General features: G+C 33.5%; 1 protein-coding gene across 1 annotated transcript in view; it reads right to left on the reverse strand.

Annotated features, from left to right (window-relative positions):
• The window catches only part of POT1 (protection of telomeres 1), a gene marked incomplete at both ends in the record, with an annotated part of 85,496 nt that overhangs the window by 3,817 nt on the left and 58,113 nt on the right, over positions 1-23,566 (reverse strand). Inside the window, 7 exons of the mRNA XM_080701443.1 lie at positions 180-271; positions 4,347-4,435; positions 9,031-9,166; positions 11,557-11,762; positions 15,481-15,637; positions 18,584-18,640; positions 22,080-22,168. Coding sequence (XP_080557569.1) covers positions 180-271; positions 4,347-4,435; positions 9,031-9,166; positions 11,557-11,762; positions 15,481-15,637; positions 18,584-18,640; positions 22,080-22,168 — 826 coding nt within the window. The remainder of the gene's footprint in view (positions 1-179; positions 272-4,346; positions 4,436-9,030; positions 9,167-11,556; positions 11,763-15,480; positions 15,638-18,583; positions 18,641-22,079; positions 22,169-23,566) is intronic.

Consider the following 23,566-nt stretch of genomic DNA (forward strand, 5'->3'; position numbering starts at 1 on the left):
AAAGATATATCAAGTTTAAAGAGATACATATACACAACTAGAAATATGTGGACTTTTATTCTATTTCTACTTTTAAGTTGCCATAAATTCTTTGAATATTAAAATAGGTATGCACGCACACATATTCTAAAAAATAGTAAATTTGAGTCTGAAATATCTTTACTAACTCTGTTACTTACTGAATCCATGAGATAAGCTTCCAATACTCCTGTTCCATCATCAAGAGTAAATGTCATAACAAACACATACTGGAGGGGTACAATACCCAGTACTGGTAAAGGCAAAATAAGACTTTTATGAGTCTGCTATTCCTTATTATCAAGGCAATGATAATTGTTCTGTTATAGTATGAAACTACAAGTTTTATTTATTAAAAATTTTAAGAGATAAAAAATTTTAGATATGACTTAAGCTCTCTAATCCCAATATATAAAAAACTCATTTGGCAAGTTTATTTTGGAACATTCCACTATATTTACATAAAGACAATGTTTCACAGTAATATAAGCAGTAAGATTTTTAAAGGTATTTTTATAATACATCTTTGAAATAAGTTGAAACCTTGGTAGAAACTATAACATGCTTCATAAAATACAACTGATTCCTTTTTTGTCTTAGTAGAACTTAAAATACCAGAATATTCTAAAAGGTGGCATGTAGCTCTTTTTTTTTTTTTAACATGTCTCTCCTCTTTTTATTAAAAGTATGCGGGAATCAATTATTTTTTAAAGAATCTTATCTGTTTGAAGAGGCAAAAATGGCAGAATATGGGATTTAATACTGATAAAAGGATGAAGAAGAAAGAAACTGGAAATGCTAAATCACATGAGACTAGATAGGTTAAAAATGAACATCACTGTACTTGAAAATGGAAGAAAATCAATGTTTATGGGATGTTGAATTAGCTTCCACCTAGCAAACCCATATTTAAACTGTAGAACTAAGTAAGTAGGCATATACAAAGAGTAAATTAGGTCATACAGATATGAATTTGAACACATGATAAATATTGTTAGTACAAGAAAAAATAGTTTTTGCACAGTGACGGAAAGAATCAAGAGTCTAAAGAGAAAGCCTTCAGAATGGGAGAAAACCTTTGCCAACTATTCTGGTAAAAGACTAAACTCTAGAATACACAAAAGTCTCACAAGAACGTAACACTAAACAAATAAAAATAAAAAGAGGCAGTTGGCAGCGTGGGTGATGCTTACGTAAAATTCCACTATTTAAGAGGATGAGACAGGAAGGTCTCAGGTTCATGGCCTGCCTCAGCAACTGAGCAAGGCTGTCAGCAATTTAGCCAGACCCAGTTTTAAAAATTATAAAAGCTGGGCGTGTTGGCACACTCTTGTAATCCCAGCGCATAGGAGGCTGAGAAAGGAGTATCGCACAGGTTCGAAGCCAGCCTCAGATACTGAGTGAGGCTCTCAGCAACTTATTGAGACCCTGTTTACAAATAAAGTATAAAATAGGTCTGGGAATATAGCCCAGAGGTACCACCCCCAGTACCACACACACACACACAAATTATAAAAAAGAAAAGAAAAGAAAAAGGGTGGAGTACATGCAGCCTGGAGGTAGAATGCTCCTGGGTTCAGTTCCTAGTACTAAACTTTACAAAAAGGAATGTCAAACAATACAGTGCTATATGCATACTTCTGTTTACTGCAGTACAATTTACAATAGCCAAAGTATGGAACCAATCTAAGTGTCTAACAACAGATAAATAAATGAAGAAAAGTGATACATATCTATAATGAAGTTTTATCATTCATAAAGAAAAATGAAATTATGTCCTTTGTAGAAAAAGGGGTAGAACTAATGAATATTTATGCTAGGTGAGATAGCCAGTCTCCTCTCAGAAAGTCCAAGGTGAAATATGCTTTGTCTCAGATGTGGAAGCCAGACAGAAAGGAAGAAAAAAAAGAGACCTCACAGATAAATGAGGAGAGAGACCAGTAGAATAGCAGATAGGAATTAGGAGAAGAGGGCAAGGGGAGAGAGGAAGACTGAGAAAGGACAGAGTTCAAGAAAGGTTATGTCTACTTATGAAGGTCTCATTACTAATGTCACTAACATGGATGGAGAGGTAAGAGGGTAGACTGGAGTGAGACGTGGAAGGAAATGCACCAAATGATGTGTGCATATATGTTTGTATTACTTTGAATCTCACTATGGTGTACAATCATAATGTACCAATAAAGGTATAAATATGTTACTAGGTGAAAATATGAACCAATATCAAGAAGGATGAACTTAAAAACCTATGATGAGGAACCACACAAATGAACATAAAAATTTCACTAATGGTATGAAGGGTGTGGTGGATCACACCTATAACTAGTCATTGGGAAGGTTAAGGATCCCAAGTGTGAGGCTAGCCTGGGCAACTCAGTGAGACCTGTCTTAGAATAAAAGTAGATAAATAAAAAGGGCTGAGAATGCAGACCCTGAAATTAGTCATTAATTCTGGGTAAGGGGGGAAAAAAAAGAACATGATGGGGAGAACAAGCTTAAAATCAAGAAATTCAAGTACATGACATACATTCATAAACATATCAAAGTCAATCGTTAAGTCAAACACGAGGGACATGGAGGGAATGGGGTAGGGATTGGGGAAGGGCTAATTGAGTGATGTGTGCATGTATACCATCTTGTATCCCATTAAGATGTATGACTAAAATGCACCAATTAAAAATTTTTTTAAAAAGTTAAAATAACATGGGACTTCACTGGACCACAGATATAATGAGATAGTAGTACCACATAGAAGAATTACATGAAGAAAACATAAGCAGGTATACAAATAAATATTCTTACAATAAAATTTTGAGCTAGAGAAGGTTAATGTCCAGTTTTAGGGAAATAATAACTTTCATTATATTCTAAAGCAGTCAAACTATATACAAGACCCTATGTTTAGCTTTGAATTCTAAAACCTCAGAAGAACTGGCAAAATTAATAGGTTACTCAGGAGGAGACAAATAGATATAACAAAATAGTAAGGAATGTAGGAAAATACCAAAGGAAGTAAAGGTATTGCTTGAAGAACAGATTCAACAGAGGTGTGACAGAAACTTTAAATATACAAAGTCTGTTTCTTATAGAATAAGAAAATGATAGATCCTGAATAATTCTAAGGCAGAATATGGCCTGTATTTATCATCAATGACAAATAGGAAAGCAAATTATTATATGTTAAAATAGGCATTATGATTAAAAAGTACTGGCCGATACTGGAAAGTGATTTTGCAAGATTTTTATTTTCATTTTTAAATTTTTTAATATTTCTACTGGTGCATTATAATCTTACATTATGTAATTCAAAGAGATGTGACATACATACACACAGCACTGAGTGAACATTTCCCCAGCTCTCTTCCCATTCCCCTTTCCCATACAGAATACTGGGACTGGAACTGCTATTCCACATATGCTCTTACTTGTCAATGGAAATTATTCCTTCACTGACTCTCCCTCTCTCCTCTGCACTTTCCTAGACCACCTCCTTGGCTCCATTATCTGAAGTGCCGCTGGTATACTGATTACTCCCTAGCTTCTGCATATGAGAGAAAAAAAAAAAGTGCATATGACCCTGCACTTTCTGTGATTGGCTAATCTCACTTAACATAATGTTCTCTAAATGGACACTTCACAAAAAAGGAAATACAAATGGCCAATAAGTGCATGGAAAAAATCACCATCATTAGCAATTAGGGAGATGCAAATCACAACTACACGGAGATTTCATCTCAGTCCAATTAAAACTGCAATCATCAAGAAGTCAAACAACAATAAATGTTAATGAGGAGGTGGGAAAATAGAAACTCTTCTGTGTTGCTGGTAGGAATCCAAATTAGAGATGCCGCTATGGAGATCAGTGTGGACATTCCTCAGAAAATTGGGAACAGATATACCTTATGATCCAGCTATACCACTTCTGAGTATCTACCCAAAGGTATTAAAATCAGAATATTATAATTATATATGCTAATCCATGTTTAAGGCAAGATAATTCACAATAGTCAAATTAGGAAAATAACTGAGATGTCCATTAACAGATGAATGAATTACAAAATAATGAAGTAGATACACAATGGAATTCTAAAATTCAGCAATAAAGAACAAAATTATGTCATTTGCAGGAAAATGGGTGAACCTGAAGAATTATGTTCAGTGAGATCATGCAAATATTTTATACATTTACCCTATAATACTATTAAAATAACCCTAAATGGTTTCAGTTAAGAGAAGTTAACTCAGTGTTATATATCCCCAAATATTAAAATATATATCAATGCGATGACCTTTTACATAAAGTTACAAGACATAAAAATTTAGCTAACCTTCTGCCACAGAAGAAGGAATCCATGATGTTTTATCAACAAGAGAATTTAGATTTTGTATTGGTTTCACATTAGAACACTGTTTACACCTGAAATTAATAAAAGAAAAACACACAGATTTTCAAATAATTTAGTTCATTTATTTACTATAACATTTTTGCTATTTAAGCATGTATACTTTTAGAAAAGTATAGAAAAGTAAATTATTAAAAAGAATTCTGTACCTCCTATTATAATGTGCTTGTTTCAAAAGAGAATTACTAAGAAATAAGCTTTTTACATAAAAGCAATAAAGAAGATACTATGGAGTGCAGTGAAAAATTATGAGCTGAGAATTGGGGACTGGAGTTCAGGTACTAATGAATTAATTTGACTCTTAATTTTCTTTTCTTTTTTTTTTTTTTTTTTGCAGTACTGGGGATGGAACCCAGGGGCATTCTACCTCCGAGCTACAACCCCAACCCTAGTTTTTATTCTTTATTTTGAAACAGGGTCTCAAAAAGAAAAGGAGGAAATAATTAGGTAAGTCAGGAGTAAGCATTCAATTTTGAGCATCTGAAAAAGAAAAACTTTTGGGAGTATGGCCATTTTGACAATATTTATTTTGGCTATTCATGAACATGGAAGATCTTTCCATCTTCTAAGTTCTTTGATTTCTTTTCTCAGTGTTTTATAATTTCCTTTGTAGAGGTCTTTTTACCTCCTTGGTTAAGTTTATTCCTAAGTATTTAATAGTTTTTGTGGGAAATTCTGAGTGGAAGTGTTTTCTGGATTTTTTTTAGTGGATTTATGGTTGGTTTACAGAAAAGCTTCCGATTTAAGATTAATTTTATATTTAGACACTATACTGAATTTGTTGATAAGTTCTATATGCCTTTTGGTTGAGTTTGTTGGGTCTTGTTAGTTATCATATCATCTGGAAACAGTACATGGAGAGGCAGAATAAATATCGTCAAAATGGCCATACTTCCACAAGTGATCTATAGATTCAACTCAATGCCCATGAAATTGCCAAGATCATTACTCACAGACATAGAAAAATCAGTCCTTAAATTCATTTGGAAAAACAAAATATCCAGAATAGCTAATGTAGTTCTCAGCGACAAAAACTGTGCAGGAGGAATCACAATACCTGACTTTAAACTATACTACAAAGCCATAGTATTAAAAACAGCATGAGACTGGCACAGAAAGATACACAGAGAAAACTGGAGCAGAAGAGAAGACTCAGAAGCAAACCCACACACTTACAGCCAATTGATTTTTGATAAAGGTACAAAAAACATACACTGGAAAAGAAGATAGCCTCTTCAAAAATGGTGTTGCAAAACTGGTTATCCATATGCAGAAAAATGCAAATAAATTCCACTTTCTCAACCTGCACAAGAGTCAATTCAAGATGGTTCAAAGACTTGGAAATTAGACCAGAGACCTTGAGGCTCCTTGAAGAGGGCATAGGTCCAACACTGCAACACATAGGCACACAGATAAAAACTTTCTCAACAAGACCCCAACAGCCCAAGAAACTAAAAGGGGAATCAATATGTGGGATTATATTAAGCTGAAGAGATTCTGTAGAGCAAAGAAAACTATCAAGAACCTCAACCAAGAGGCAACAGAACAGGAGAAGATTTTTGCCAACTACTACTCTGATAGAAGACTAATATCTAGAATATACAGAGAACTCAAGAAACTCAGCACTAAGAAAACAAATAACCCAATTAAAAAAAAAATTGGACACTCTCCCTAATACGCAGAAGCTAGGGAGAAAATGGGTCATAGGAGGATCTCTAGACGGAGAAGGAGATACTATAGATGAAAAAATAAGGGGACCTAACTGAGGGGATGGGAACGAGGAAGAAGGAAATTCTCCAATGTACATGATGTACTTTAACAACATATCAATGTCAGTCACTAAGCCAAACATGAGAAGGAAAAATGGGGAGGGAATGGGGCAGGAATTGGGTAAGGGCTAATCTGGTGATGTATGCATGTATGTCTCCACCATCTTTTACCCCATTAAGAAGTATGATTACAATGCAACAATAAAAATACTAAAACAAAAAAAAATACTAAAGAGACTTTAAAAAAAAAGCAAAGGAAGACAGAGCAATAGTAAAATATTAGCCTAAGCAGCAATTAAAACCAGTTGCTTTGACAAAGAAAGATCAAAGAAAAAAAGATGCAAACGGAAACATTAAGGCAATTCAACAAAAAATATTTAAACTTAAAAATAAATGAAATGAGGCCGGGCGTGGTGGCGCACGCTTGTAATCCTCGCATTTGGGAGGCGGAGACAGGAGGATTGCACAGGTTCAAAGCCAGACTTGCTGACTTAAGAGATCCTGTTTCCAAATAAAAAAATATTTTAAAAATAGGTGTCTGGGAGTGTAGCCCAGAGGTAGAAGGGTTTCCAGGAACCCCAGTCCCACCAAAATAAATAAATAAATAAATAAATAAATAAATAAATAAATACTTCTGTAAGAAAAATTATTAAACTATAATGCCTCAGAAGAAATAAAACCAATAAAGAAACTTAACTGCACCATTAGCCTAGATTCTACTTAAAATGTATCACATCCAGATAATATAAGGAAAGTTTTTTTAAAACTTTTAGAGTATTGAAAAGTATTTTGGCAAATATATCTATATTAACTTTTTAAACATCTATAAAAGAAGCCATTAAGTTAGAAAGGTTTTAGATACACCAGAAGTGTGTATGTAACTGACAAATTATTAGTGTATCTAATATAGAAAACATTTTCACATTTAATTATATGTACATGTTTAAACCAAAAAAAGATCAGTAATCACCAAAAAAAATCAGGCAAAAGATAAGTACACAGAATTATTGGACTAGCATTTGGAAATAGCCAATAATCAGAAGGGTCATTTAAATCCACTAGCCATCTAGAGAGTAAAAAACAATTTATATACATTTAAAAGGCACAGGAAATAATATACTGTTACTATTTAAGAGTTCATACGCCTAAAAAAAGCATAAAAAGTATAAAAATGTTGATCAGAAGGGCTGACTCAGCTCGGGAAGGTAGTGACTTTAAGGCAGGGTTAGAGAAGAGACTGACACATGGACAAGATTCCTCAGTGTAAAATGCACTTTATTAAAGATAAAGGTCTGAAAAATGCTTAAATGCTAACATTTTTAAGTCTGCATAGAGGAAACATAACTGTTATGATGTTATTTTTTATTTCTTCATAATTCAAAATAATTTCATAATTAAAAATAAAGAGCAAAATCAATTAAAAAGTATCTGACTTATGTGATGACTTTCCAGTAATAGAAAATCTAAAAATGTTATAAAATCTTAAGTGTAAACAAAATTTGCCTTGGTTCATGTTGAAAGTATTGAAAAAAACTGACAGCCTTTAAAAAAAAAAAAAAAAAAAAGGAAGCTAGTAGTAAATAAACAAGTGGAATTCCGGAGTTTGTTTGTTTGTTTATTTATTATTTTTTTTTGGTGGTACTGGGATTCCTGGAAGCCCTTCTTCCTCCGGGCTACACTCCCAGACCTATTTTTACATATTTATTTGGAAACAGGGTCTCCTAAGCCAGCGCGCGGCTGGCTTCAAACCTGCGCGATCCTCCTGTCTCTGCCTCCCAAGCGCGGGGATTATAAGCGTGCGAGCGCTACCATGCCCGGCCTGAATTCCGGAGTTTAAAACTAACATTTGGCAGGGCTTGGTGGCGCATGCTTGTAATCTCAGCACTTGAGAGGCTGAGACAGAAGGATCACACAGGTTCAAAGCCAGCCTCAGCTACTTAGTGATGCTCTCAGCAACTTAGTGAGACCCTATTTCCAAATAAAGTATAAAATAAGTCTGAGAGTATAGCCCAGAGGTAGAAAAGCCCCTGGGTTCCACTCCTAGTACCACCAAAATAAATAAATAAATAAATAAATAAATAAATAAATAAATAATAAAAAAATAAAACTAACATTTGTTTTCTGGTTTAGTCTGGATACGATACAATGCAGGAGAAAGGCAAAGCAGAAGAAGCAGAAGGGAGAAAAAGAGTAAGGATGATCATGTTAAAAAGAAAGAAAATCTATAATTAGTCAAAGAAAACACAAATATGTTGTTAGGAGTTTTTAATTGGTAGATAAATATTAGAGAGGAATCTGATGTCATATGCCCAATGAGAGGCACATCAGAGTGAAAGTTGCTATTAATACAGGGATTTAACTCAGTGGTACAAAAATTAGTTTTGTTTTATGGCTAAAGCTTTTTAATGTCGAGTTTGGGACAGAACCCAAGGCAATGCCTAATAAACCCATTGTAAGTTAAAAAATATCTAAACTGAAAATGCACTCAACAAAACTAAGCTGGGAAACATACAGTACATCCTCCCTGCATTTTAGTATCAATTGTTTACATTCATGACCTTGAGGCTGACTGAGAGCTCCAGCTTGCTACCACTGCCCAGCATCATTAGCCAAAAAAAAAGAGAAAACTTCAAAGTTCAGTTCCTTCTGAATGTCCATCACTTTTGTACCACTATGAAGTCAAAAAATTATAAATCTAAACATTAAGTCAAGATCTGTCTGCACATCATATAAGTCGGTACTCAATAAGTATATGTTAAAGTGTTAAAGTAAGTAACCAATGGAACAAAGTAATAAAAACTTCTGTTTTTAATTGAAGAATTCCCAGAGTTGAAACATACCCATAGTGAAAGACTTTTCCTTGTATAAGGAATGGTACTGAAAGGTCTAGGAGTTCCAGGTCTTCAAGGCCCGATTTCACAGGAATTACACTATGAAACTTGTTTGAGAGTTTATAGATTTCACTGAGTGTACATCCTGTTAAAAAAGAAAAAATAAACCCTTCAAGTAGAAAAATAAAATGCAGGCAATCGGAGTATAAACAGTATGTAAAAAGAATGTAAGTAGTAAGAACCATTTATACTTGCCTTGTGAATCAGAAAAGCACTGGGTAAATGTAAGTGCCCATTAAATATTTCATATCAATTACTGAATATGGAGAATTATTGAGCTTTCTTCTGAAGATTAGTAGAGCAGAAATTCTCAGGAAAAAACAGCAGTGTAATGAAAAAAAGAGGCACAGATATATCTTCTGGGTTTGGGTTTAGGAAAGTGTCACTAAATTGATATGGCTGGGAGGCAGAATGAGAATGGAGAATGGGAGGTGACTGAAGGTGAATGGCAAAGACAGGACTGGGGCTGGCATTCCTTTATTCAAGTTTCCTCTGAACCCACAGGGACAGCTTGGCTTCAGCACAGACGCCTGGTAGAAGCAGTCTAACAGAACAGAACCTTGAGGCCTACCTGACATACTGTTAATTGGTTTTATGAGGACAGCTATTAAAGAACCCAATAGACTCATATGCTATTTTATATTTTTTGGATATACAGTCTTATTCCAATTGACAGAGGGCCTCTTGTATTTTTGTTTTTCCTTTTATATCTAACGCTTAGGACAGATTAAAATTTGGCAACAGAATAAGATACTACATTTTACACACTGAAGTGATCAAGAGTGATGGTTAATTTTATTTCTCAACCTGCCTGGTTAACACAGTATTCTGAGCTTGTCGATGAGAGTATTTTTGAATGACATTAATATTTAAATTGAAAGACTGAGTAAGGCAAATTGTCCTCCCTAAAGTGAGCAGGCCTCACTCAATTAACTGAAGACCCCAATCATAAGGACAGACCCTCCTCTGAATTAGGAAGAATTCCTCTTGCCTGTATGAACTGCACACTAGTAATTTTGAGTCTCCAGCATGCCAAACCTCAGACTAAAACTATACCATTAGCTCTCCTGGGTCTCCAGTTTACCAACTCACCCTACAGATATTGAGAGACATTACCAGCTCCCATAATCATATGACCCAATTCCTGCTAATCTCTTCATATATGTGTATCTCCACTCTATTAGCTCTGTTTCTTTAAAAAAAAACACTGATATAGCAAGTTTTTTGAAATGGTAGTATATAGCCGGGCGTGGTGGTGCACGCTTGTAATCCCCGCGCTTGGGAGGTGGTGCAGGTTCAAGGCCAGCCTCGCTGGCTTAAGAGACCATTTCCAAATAAAAAAAAGTATGAAATAGGTCTGGGAGGGTAGAGTAGCCCGGAGGTAGAAGGGTTTCCAAGAACCCCAGGACCACTAAATAAATAAATAAATAAATAAATAAATAAATAAATAAATAAAAAAAAGGTAGTATATACTTGAAAGGGTAGGGGAATACGAAGCCTCATATATGTCACAAAATAATATGCATGACAGGACAGTTTCACTACAAAGCTAAAGGGAAACATCTGTTTTGATTTAAATGATTTATAGATGCCAGTTAACAGACAGCCTCAGGTACTACTTAGTGAGGCCCTTTGTAACTCAGTGAGATCCTGTTTCAAAATAAAGAATAAAAAATAGGGCTGGGGTTATAGCTCGGAGGTAGAATGCTCTTGGGTTCCATCCCAAGTACTGCAAAAAAAAAAAAAAAAAGTATCTTCTAACAAACTGTAATTATACTTTTAAAGAACGATGCTTATGGAAATAAAACTAATGTTTATACACATGTGTCTTCATGCATGAATATAAAATGATTATGTATTACTCTAATGATAATGAAAATTGAAGTTGTTTTCCTTTTATGAAAAATTATGTAGGAGAAAAAGCCTCAAAATATAACTTTAAATTTGTCATGAGAATAATTGTAAACATATTAAGTATTAGATAGAAATTAGAAAAAAATAGAAAGAAAATGAAAAAGAAAAATAAATTTTCATTCTTTTAAAATTTTGTCATGTTATCCTTACTTTTTTCAATTTTTTTCTTGATTAGATATTAAAAGATGACTTTCATCCTATTCTTATGAAACAACAGTGACATCCAGAGGATAAGACAACAGCAGCAGCTATACATAAGCAATTAGCCTTTCTGTTATTATTCAACTAGAAAATCAGCTTGAACTGACAAAATTACATGCAGGAATCCAAGAAGATAGAGACATAAAAACATTTAATTTTAACGTATAATTTAAAAATGAAATTCAGGTTAATTTATGTGTATGAACATGAATGCAGTTGATCTGATATATTTTGTGAAATTTCAATTACCAATATTTTTACTTTATATCCACTAGATTTGCTGTAAAATATATTTAATGAAAATTAATTAAAAAATGTAAGAGCAGTATTTTAAGAAATCCAGCAATTTAAATATCTTACCTTCTATCAAAATTAGACATTCATTTGAAAGTGGGAGAATGCCATTATTTTTCACAAAATGAACTACTACTTTCCGTCCTCCTTGATCTTTAGTGGTCCAGATTTCTGAATCATACAATAATGTATTTTGTAGTTTGGTATCTGGAGTTTTAGTTGCACCATCTTGAAAAATTAAATCCAAATTGCCTTCATGTGGAACTTCTTGTCTGAAATCATTGACAATGAAGTATTAGAAAACAATTTTGGCGTAATCTTAAAAATTCCAACTTAGTAAATTACCCAACTTAAAAATGTCCTTTTTATATGTAGATCAAGTCAGGTACTTTTTCTTAAGATAATTCACTTTGCAGATTACACACATCTTATTCAATAAATATTTGATGTTTTGTAGCTAAATAGATCATAATTACATTAACCAGTGATAAGTTTCCTATCTAATTTTGAAACCAAGTTTCCTTGTAACTATAATTAATTCTAGTACCAATCTATTCTCCTCTATAAGAAAGGCAAAGTTTCTCAGTTGGAGAAAATAAATTTAGCAGTTGTCAGTCTTTAGTTAATCTCACTTCTGTAAGGTACTGACTTTAACCAAGTACTATTTCCACTTCCCTGTAAGAGCTAGTAGTTTTAAAAAGTCACATGGTTAAGGTATCATAAAGTAAAAATGGCATGGTTTGGGCTCAAAAGGTCTATGTCCACGTTTTGGTTCTTTTCACCAAGAAGCTGTGTAACTTCTATGAATAAATCCTCATTTGTTTAAAGTAGATTATAGAGATTTGTTTGTTTTTAAAAACTGTATAATTTTACAGAATTCAACCAAAATTTAATAATATTTTGAGAGATCTCTAAAATTTCTCTATATCTATATCTCTCTCTATATTTTCCCAAGCACCATTTCAAGCTAAAATGGATAGATGATCAAAATTTTCCCAAACATTATTATACGTGGATTTTGGAGTAGAAAATGTGCATATTAGGGTACATGGATATACTTGGATTTTGGAGAGGAAAATGTGTATATTAGGGTACATTGATATTCACAAATAATATGTAAGTATACAAATATATAAAGATGTATTGATATATTTATACACTATGCATACTACAGGGAAAGTGTGTTTATAGTATCCAAGTACATGCACCCATCAAGTACCTATATTTAATATATTTAGAGAGAAAATAGAAAAATTATATTAAAAAGATGAATAAAAGTTAATTTTCCATGTGTTGAGTACCTATTAAAATATTTTTTAAAAGTTATATAAATGTACATATATTTACATAATAAACGGCATATGGAATGAAGATGCCATTATAGTTAGAATCAGAATGCCCCCTGAAGAGCACATATATTGGTGTTTAGAGTTGCTCTAACTGCATCATGAGGGCTGTAACCACTTTACACTGGGTTTATCTAGGGAGTAACATAGGCAGACAGGGTGTAGCTGGAGAAGGTGGTCCCTGGGTTGTAGCCCTGGAGATTACACATGTCCCTTATTCCCCTGCTTGCTCTCTATGCTTCTGGCTGCCGTGATGTGAGAGCAGGGCCTAGGGCTCTCCCTCTGCACTTCCCCTCCCATCATGCACTGAGATCCTTAAACCTTGGCCTCACAAGGACTGAACCCAAAATTTCGAAGGAAACTGTGAGCAAATAAATCTTCCTTTCTGTAAGTTGTCTGGTCAGGTTTACTGGAATATAGCAGTGAGAATGCTAAGACAGATGTCAAAATGTGAGAAATTCTTTTTTTTTTTTTGAGGATTTAAAGAAGTTTATTAAAAAAGATAGAAATACAGAAGATAGTTATAGCCCCATGCTGTGAATGCCCCACCAAAGACACAACACATGGGCCAGACCTTTTATACCCATGACCTCCATCTTGTTTATGTAATTCAGATGTAGTAAATGTCCCTGTAAGGTTCCTCCCCTTACCCTGTAAGGTACCTCCCCACACCAAGGTGTCTTTCACAAATGTCAATTCCCCTCCTCCTGTCCTAGCTAGATTATTATGTAGATCTGTCTTTAAAATGAGAATGAGGAAGTCCTAGTTCCCCTCTCCTATAGACTTGCTAATTACCTTTAGCTAGGTTAATTTAAGTTTCAATAGCTGTTTGGTTACTGACTGAAAATGAAACCAAGTCTTTTTTTCCCCAGGTCTGCCGCCATTTTGACACAATTATCTTTGAAATATATCTTAATAATCAGAGCTTTCTCAAATCTTCCTAGGCCATCCCCAATACTGGTACATTCTCCCCTCTGTCTAGTTACTTTCTGACACCTGTCAGGCCAAAGGTATAGATACAGAAAATACATTTTGACTTTTACAATTTTACAAACATTTAACACGAGCTAATTTCCATCAATTTTCTCCCCTTATCATTACATACATGTACCCATAGCAAAGGAATAAGGGAGATGACTCATCGAGCTTCCTCAGGCTGAACAGGGATGTGGTAAGGGGGCCCCGGCTTAGGGTACAGGTGTATGCAATTGGCATAGGGGGAATCAGATGTGTGCATGTGGTGTGTCTCTATGATCATCCAAAGGGCTTTGAACCCCAGTACCACCAAAACAAAAAAACAAAAAAACAAAGGGCTTTGATAGATGTCTTTGTAAGGTTCTGTCTGTACCACCATCAGATGTCTGAGAAATTCTTAATTACTAAATGTACCAGTATTGGGAAATGGCCTAAAATATTCAAAAATAGTTTTCACATTTCAAAATTGATTTATCGAAAATGGGGTTAAAAATGTAAAAAGAAAAGCAGTCAGGTCCTGGTTACTGCCCCGGTACTCAGTTAGCTGTTATAATGCAAAGTACCCTCACCAAAAGTAATTAGCAAGTGGATAGAGGAATTGGGACTTAGGACCTTCACATTCTAAAACCAGGTTTACAGACATCTAACAAAAGCTAAGAATTCTCCAAGAAGAGAGTACTAACCTCTGTAAAAGGGGAGCAGATATCACATGAACACTGACCTTGTGAATCATTCTGGTCCCAACAAAGAAATCTAGGCTTACCCCTGTGGTAAGGCAGGGAGGTTTTTTATTTATTTATTTTTTTTGCCAGGCCAGAAATCTCCATAATCATAACAAAAGGGGCCTGCATAATAAAAGGGGCCTGCCTGCATGGAGTTAAGGGGTAGACTTATACCTACGTCAAAGGATTACCTGGTAGAGCAAGATGGAGGACTATGTATCTATAAAAACTGTTTTGTATTTAGAACTCCGGTGACTTATTTTCAAGTTACTCCTTATACTATTTTGGATATAGAGCTGTATTAATCTATAGTCTATCTTTCCATCTTTGTAATAATAAAGTGGCTTAAGCTTGCAGAGTTTGGACTAGAGTTTTCTATACCTAGCTCAGAACAAGAACCCACAGCTACCCCCCCTCCTCTCTCTCTGGAACAGTTTCAGGAGCCCAATAGGGTCCCCGGAATAGTTTCCCAACCATAACATTAAAGAAAACTTAAATTGTACTTATTATATTGTGGTTATTAACCATGACAGAAATATTTTTACAAGACTTTGTATTACTGAATTATAAATTTCAACTACCTAGAATTATTTTCAATAATTTTAGTTAATAAAAGTTTATATTTATAGATATTTTTATGACAAATGAGTCTCATAATTTGTTATTTGGATTCCATAGCACACAACAAGCTGAATTTCAGATGTAAAAATAGCACCGATTTTTTAAAAATATTACTAAGAATGAATAAAAATGATTTATTCTCTAAGAATTTACCAAATCTGATCAATTCAGTTTAAGAACTTAATATTTTCCCTCTATAACATTATCTTTCTTTTAAAATAGTATACATGAAATCACAATTTACTCTTTTCCAGAATTAAAGTTATACATATGTCATGTTTATATTCAAATAATAAGACATGAACTTTTTTTTGAAAAATACTTACAGTGAATGACATTTAGGACAATGAAGTTTAACAGACTGATAAAGTTTTTTTGGCTTATATGATCTCAATTTTGCTCGAATTCGATACTGTTGAGGAGCCTTTTGTTTCAAAATGGCACATAATGGTGTTTTCTCCAAATACTGATGATCTGTAAGTACTATAAGGAATTAAAGTTAAATCAAGATAAATAATATACAAAAGCCTTAAATATATTTGTGACTCCTATCTCCAAACTAAATAGTATACCTGAGGCCAATTAGCATAGTACAAGGTCACAGTAGGTACCTCAAAAATCTACTGAAGAGTGTTGAGTAATTTGGAAGAGAAATATCTGTTTACTAAGTGTACAGGGGCATCTTTATATGAGGATAATAGAGAATTCTTGGATAACTTAGAGCAAAGAGCAAAATTTATTTCATCAAGAAAATTAATGTTACTAAGTGAATGGTTTTAAAATATTCACTAAAATTCTAATCTTTATTAGGCAAAAGCTTAAATTCTTGTTGACATTTGTTGAAAGAATGTAACAAACATATTTGCTCAACATTATCTGCCAGACAGGCTCTTCTCCCTGATCTTTTAAATTGGAGATTCTATTGAATTATATCATTTACAATGAACAGGCAGATTGTTAAGTGTGGTAGAGAGGAAGAAGAGTAGAAGAAAGACTAAGAGATAAAGGGAGGAAGGGAGTAGGGGAGATTAGAGTTAACACTGGAGAACACAAAAGGCTAAAGGATTAGAAGCAATTGCCTAGGAAAAGAGTTAAAAAATGGGTATCCTTAGCTAATTTCGGGAAGAAGGTTTGGGATAGTAGTGGTCAGTTTATATTAGGATTAGTTCAAAATCACCAGTGACCCTCAGCCTAAGGCAACAACTCTTATTCTGTTTAATAAGCAATCTAGTTAATACTTTATTGTTTTAGAAAATGGATCTGATGCACAAATCTTATAACCTTGAAACAATCAGAACAAAACTTTCTCTACCTAGCTTTAATCCAACTAACTTCTTGTTCAGTAAAATTTTCTTCCATCCAAAAGTGGTGGCCAATAATTTACAGTGGAATAGTTTTAGTTGTTTTTAAAAGCAAAGGCCATAGCAAACCTGACCAATTAAATGCAAATCGCAGCACTTGTTTCTGCTCATGGTTTGATCGTTTTAAATCTTTATTTTAAAATACTTTGAAACTTAAAAGAAAAACTGCAAGAATAATATAAAGACCCCCTATATAGTCTTTATCACAATTCACTGATTGCTAAATTTTGTTACTTTTAACTTTGTCTCTGGGTCAGTTTTTAATGAAAACCATCTGGTTTTCATTACTGAACTATTTGACATTATATGCCCCTTTTCCCCAAAATACTTCAGTATGTATTTCGTAGACACAAGATATTTCATTAACATAGTTACAGTGCAATTTTCAACATCACACTTAGCACTTACTTTATCATGGAATCAACAGGCCTTTTTCAAATTCCTCCAATTGCCTTGCAAAATGTTTGTTTTCACATTTTTTTGGGGGGTCCAGGTTCCAATTCTGAACCATACATAATGATTATTTTTCATGTCTCTTTCAATTCTTATCACAAAATAAATGGTTTTTTTTATTTATTTATTTTTTTTTTTGTCTTTCATGACATTTATTTGGAGAGTGCAGGTCACTTAATTTGTAAAATTAACATTACTGTGAATGTCTGGGTTTTCCTCATGCTCAGATTCAGGTTACACATTTTTGGCAGGAAGAGTATCTTCCTGATCCTGTGTATTTTTCAGTGTGTTGCAGCAAAAGGCATATGATGTCAGTGTTCCCATTACTGGGGAGAGAACTTTGCTCATTTGGTTAAGGTGGTGTCCAACAAGTTTGTCTACTATAAACTTACTATCTTCCCCCTTATGATTCATAAGGAGGTACCTGGGAAAATGATGCAAACATTCTATTTTTCATAAAACATTTGGGGCCCCAAAGTTTAGAATCCATTGTTTCACAACTAGATCACTCATTACTACCACAGCTGCAAAATGGTGGTTTTTTTCCCCATAACTTCATTGTTTTATTTGCACTTACTAGTTGCCATTCTACCTCTCTATTCAGTCCTATTTATTTTTCTTTTTTTTATCAACATGTGATTGTGTATTCACCATTTTATTCCGTGTATTCTAATACATAATTAATAGTACTTATGTTGATATATTCTATACTTAACCAATACCTAGGCATGTAAATATATGGATACGTATACTACTACACCTGTAACCATTTATATATCTATCTAAAAAAACCCATTAGTACCTGGCACCTTCAGTTCTAATACAAGTTTTTATCTAGACTCTTACATTCTATATTCACACATTTCTCCAATATGAGAAAATCCTATCTTTATAGTAATATACATTACTACTTAATCAATTTTTTTTTTTTTTTTTGGTGGTACCAGGGTTTCTGGAAACCCTTCTACCTCCAGGCTACACTCCCAGACACCTATTTTTTATATTTTTATTTGGAAACAGGGTCTCTTAAGCCAGCGTGGCTGGCTTCGAACCTGTGTGATCCTGTCTCCGTCCCCCAAGCGCAGGGATTACAAGCATGCACCACCACACCCGGCTATTTAATCAATTTAAGCTTAAAAGTATTTTTCTAAAAAATTTTTTTCATCTTAAATGAAGCAATGGAGAGAATGTATCTGATTTACAATTAATGCTAACATTACAAATGTTTTTAAGACTACAATAAGAATTTCCTTTGTGTGAACAGTTAAAAACATAGTGTGAATTGATTAAAACTAACATCACAGAATATACTTTACATCCTCAAAGTAAAAATGTACTCAATGAACCTCAATGTACTGTGAAATAGTACAATGATATATTTTATAAACCTTAGAGATATATGAGACAACATATATATTAGAGACATCTATATAGGTTATACTTTATGCTAGTATAAGATGAGATAGAGAAATAAAAGTTAAATGATGATATGTCTTTGTCCTCATGGATATCTACTCTATTAGGTAAGAAGGGATTAATTGTTTAGTGTGAGAACAAGGCTTAACATGTTCATTACTATATTGTGTACTCTCTCCAAAATGATATAAGCTCTTACTTGTAGCAGATAGTTGTTGACATCTTTCTACCTCATATAGGGATACTGATCCAGAACCTATAGGAAGAAGAAGAGACAGAGGATTAGACAGTTCTTCAGTACATTGCAAATTTTTTTGTTGCACTAAAAACTATCAAACACTGTTGAGAGAAACTAAAGATGATCTAAATAAATGCTGAGGTAAGCTATTTTTATAAATTGGAAGGCTCAACACTGTTAAGGTATCAATTTTTCCCAAATTAATTGGCAGATTCATTACAATCCTAATCAAATAGCCTAAGCTTTATTATCTTAAAAAATTGACTTTTCATGTCAATTTCTAGTCCAGTTGGCTCTACAACAACTGGAAACCAGTATGTGGAAAAACTCATATGGAAAGTACAGAAAATTCCCTCATTTGATATTCTCACTTGATTTTTGACAAAGACACCAAAGCCATCTAAACAGGAAAATGAAAGAAATGTTGTTCTAACAACTAGAAATTCCTATTTAAATGAGAAGTATCTTTCTCAAAGTATTAAAAAAAAAACTGACACATGCAACAATGTAGATAACTTTCTGAAACATACTTTGTACAAAAAAGTATATTCTAAGTAATGTGGATTGATAAATGAAAGAAGGGATACAAAGAGGGAGACAAATAAGTGACAGAGCAAATAAAGTTTGAACTGGAGAATCTAGGTGGGAGAAACACGTGTGTTCTCTGTATAATTGTTTTAACTAACTTTTCTTCATATTTTAAAATTCTTTATTATGTTAAAATACATTTTGAAGAAAATAAACGTAGAAGGGAATAGACACAGTAAATTAAATGCGATACAATGATTAATTATACATGAGTTTTAAGATGAAAAGCATAAGACTTTACATTAACAAAAAATTAAAAGTAGAAATCATATCAATACTTTACAAAATGCTTTCTAATTCATAAAATAAAATACTTAAGACTTAAAAAGTATATTTTAGAATTGCTTTAAATTATGTCCTATTACGTAAAGCAGTATATTATATATTTACAATTTACTTTACGGAGCATCATATACAATATACATACGACTAGTCTTTCTTCCTCAGCATCATTAATAAATGCCATGAGAACTTAAATAAATATCATAAGCTACCATAGTACAATTTTAATAAATCTGACTCAGTAATTAATGAACATAGCTATTCTAACATGAAGTAGAAATAATACAAAAACTATAAAAATAATCAAATAAATTAAGACAATATAAGTAAATGTGTAAAATAAAGACATAGTCTCCCAAAAACTGGTAGGAAAAGATAAAGAACCCAACAGAAAGTCAGATAATTAATAAGAATACATAATTCAAAGAAAAAAATAGCTGCTAATTATATGATGAGACTTTTCAAGTAGTCAAGAAAATTAGGTAAGATATTACTGTTTACATGGCAAATTGTCAAAAAGCTGCATGCACTGTTAAGCTCTAATACTGTGAGAATCAGAGAAAAGGAGATTATCCTATGCTATTCTTTGGATATAAATTCCTATGACCTTTTGTGTAAATAATCTGGCAGCATCTATTAAAATAAAGCATGGCTTAACTTTTAATAAGTCAATACTAACCTTAATTTTGTAAAGATACAAAAGCACAGAAATACATATGTTTAATGTTTCTTAAAATATTACTTGTAAGCCGGACATGGTGGTGCACAATTGTAATCCCAGCATTTGGGAGGCTGAGACAGGAGGATCAGGATTCTTGGCCAGCCTCAGCTACTTAGTGAGAGGCCCTTGCAACTCAGTGAGACCTTGTTTTAAAATAAGAAATATCCGGGTGTGGTGGTACACACTTGTAATCCCTGTGCTTGGGAGGCAGAGACAGGAGGATTGCGCAGGTTTGAAGTCAGCCTCGCTGGTTTAAGAGACCCTGTTTTCAAATAAAAATGATATTAAAAAAATAGGTCTGGGAGTGTAGCCCAGAGGTAGAAGGGTTTCCACAAACCCCAGTACCACCCCCACCCAAAAAAAGGGGTGCTGGGGATGTAGCGTGGAGGTAGTATGCCTCTGGTTCAATCCCCAGTACCAAAAAAAAAAAAAAAAAAAAAGCTTGTAAAAGGAAATGCCCATCTTATAGAATAATATGCAATTATTAATGAGTTAAGAGTTATATGAATTTGTCCAGAGAGGTCTGTACTATATTGTTAAAAAGAAAACTATAACATGATTTTATTTGACTGAAAACTATGAGAAATCCTATTTCTTCATATATAAGTGGCATGTATATATGTTTGTGGAAACATGAAGGTATTGAAGGAGTCACAGTAAACTGTTAACCTGGGCTCAGGGAGTAAGACAAAAGAGGGAATACAGGCATACAGAAAACTGTAACTTGATATTATGATGTGTGTTTCTCTGAAATTTAAAAATAATAAGATAATTATTTTAAAAGTAGAAAAAAGGTTACAGAAAGTATAACTACAACTTGTGTTATCCCTAAATGAGTGTCAATTGAACTAAGCTGGCCTCATAATGGTAGTGCAAGTGATCATATGTAAGGCTAAAATGCCATCTGAAAGGGATAGGAAATCAGGAGGTTTAAGATAAAGTGAGAAAAAAAATTCAAATATATTCAAAAAATCAAGTATAGCTTGCATTTTAATTTGAATTGCTTTGTCATCAATCAACAGCTAAATAACTGTGAGCAAATTATATGGTGCCCATCACTTAAAGCTTATTTTCCTTTCTGTAAAAAGGAGAAAATAATACATTTTGTAGGAGTGTTGTTAAGATTAAATAAAAATTCATTTATGCATTTACTAAGTTCCTACTTATAACTACATTCTAATTTTTTTGTTTATCATTACTAATATCAAAAAAAAACAACACCCAGAAAATGGTTCTTTGGATCATAGTAGGGTAGGAGTTAAGATTCTAAAATGAGCATATGAGATTAAAAACGTGACCCAGATTCTAGGGGTCCAAATGTATAACCAGCTATGAAGATGAAGTGAAAAATTAAAAAACACTGCACATTGAGAATTATAAATTTCAGATTAAAATAGACATCCATTCAGATAGAGAACAGCACAAACATACACTCTACTGCTTGTTAATATTTATAATTAGATACTTGGTTATTTCAATAATGATGGGAATTATATACATATCTAAGATGTGGATAAGCAAAAAGCACTTGGTGTCCCAAAGAAGAAAGAAGAAAGAAAAGAAAGAAGCACAAATATCGTTTACATTTTTAGAAAGGGACAAGCAAAACAGTGGTTTAGAAAATTAATACAGATTTTTAATGAACACACATATCATGTATATTATAAATGAAGTATCATTACCAGCTTAATTTAAAATAGAATTATTTACTTAAGGAGGAACCATGTTTTAATTTTGCATAGGACACATAAATGCTTAGGGTATTCCTTTACAATATATAGAGACAGAGAAAAGAAAATATTACAAAAGTGAATTATATTTATAAAGCTATTTAATTTAGCAGGAACTAATTAAAATTGTCCTTACTTGAAAGGGCTGGAAAGCTGTCCTCATTTTCTGATTGACAGGTAACCTCTAAAATCTGACCAGCTGTCAAATCTACAGATTCTAATGCTCTAAAATTGAAAGAAAATAATTTCAAATTGCATAATACAAAGTCAAAACAGTAAGTCTGGCTCTACCCACAAAATTCAGAAGTTCACTGAATTATTGTTGTTGTTGTTGTTTTTTAATGCATGTTCCGTGCTGAAGACTGAACTCAGGATCGTTGCACCTCCGAACTACACCTCCAGCCCATTTTTATTTATTTGGAAATACAGTCTAAGTTGCTGAGAACTTCACTGAAGCTACCTTAAAATCTGAGATCTTCCTGTTTCAGCCTCCCACTTACTGGGATTACAGGCATGTTCCACCAGGCAGGGCTCACTGAATTATTTATAAAATTTTATAACTATTCCTTATTAAATAGTCTATAGTTTTTATCAGATTATCTGAGGATATTAAGGCCCTCAAAATTAAAAATCTTGGGTTTGAAAGACACAAATGGAATAGGAAGATGATGAAACACTGTAAACAAAAATAAGCTGGGAATTTAATGGATGCCATTTCTGAGTCAGAACAATCTCGGTCTAGATTCAAGAAGCCAAATAGTATGTTGCTATATATTGTAATATAAGGAAAAATATGTAATATAAAATTAGTAAAACAAAATTTAATTTTAAAGACAAATTAAAGAAATGAAAACTTAGACAAGTTATTTCCCTTCAATTTATTAAGTAGTATGCTCTCTTTCTTCCTTTTATTTTTTAAGAAATAAAAGCATCTGGGCATGGTGGCACGTGCTTTTGGAAGGCTGAGGCAGGAGGATGGCAGTTTGGGACACCTTCAACTAATTAGTGAGGCTCTTGGCAACTTAGTGAGACCCTGTTTCAAAAAATAAAGAATGATAATAAAAAAAAAAATAGGTCTGGGGTTGTTGCTCGGAGGTAGAATGCCCCTGGGTTTGTTTTTTTTTTTTTTTTTTTGGTGGTACTGGGGGTGGAACCCAGAGGCTTCCTACCTCCGGGCTATACTCCCAGACCAATTTTTTATATTTTTATTTGGAAACAGGGTCTCACTAAGTTGCTGAGAGACTCACTAAGTAGCTGAGGCTGGCTTCGAACCTGTGCGATCCTCCTGTCTCATCCTCCCAAGCGCGGGGATTACAAGCATGCGCCACCACGCCTGGCTTTGCCCCTGGGTTCTATCCCCAATACAACAACAACAACAACAACAACAACAAACTAACAAACAAAAAAAAAAAAGAAAGAAAAGCAAGCACAAGTTTATTAAGGTAAAATGAGGATATACATTCAAGGGAGAGCATGGGCCAGCTCAAGAGCATGAGAGTTCCCAGGGTTCTTCCTTTATAGGAGTCCTAGAGGGAGGAGGTGACTAGGAACACATGACTGAAGAGTATGCTTTCTAACACTCTCAAGACATGTGCTTAATTTTTTATTTCTCTAGAATATTGG

The sequence above is a fragment of the Muscardinus avellanarius genome (genome assembly GCF_963383645.1).
Source record: "Muscardinus avellanarius genome assembly, chromosome: 9".
Taxonomy (NCBI): domain Eukaryota; kingdom Metazoa; phylum Chordata; class Mammalia; order Rodentia; family Gliridae; genus Muscardinus; species Muscardinus avellanarius.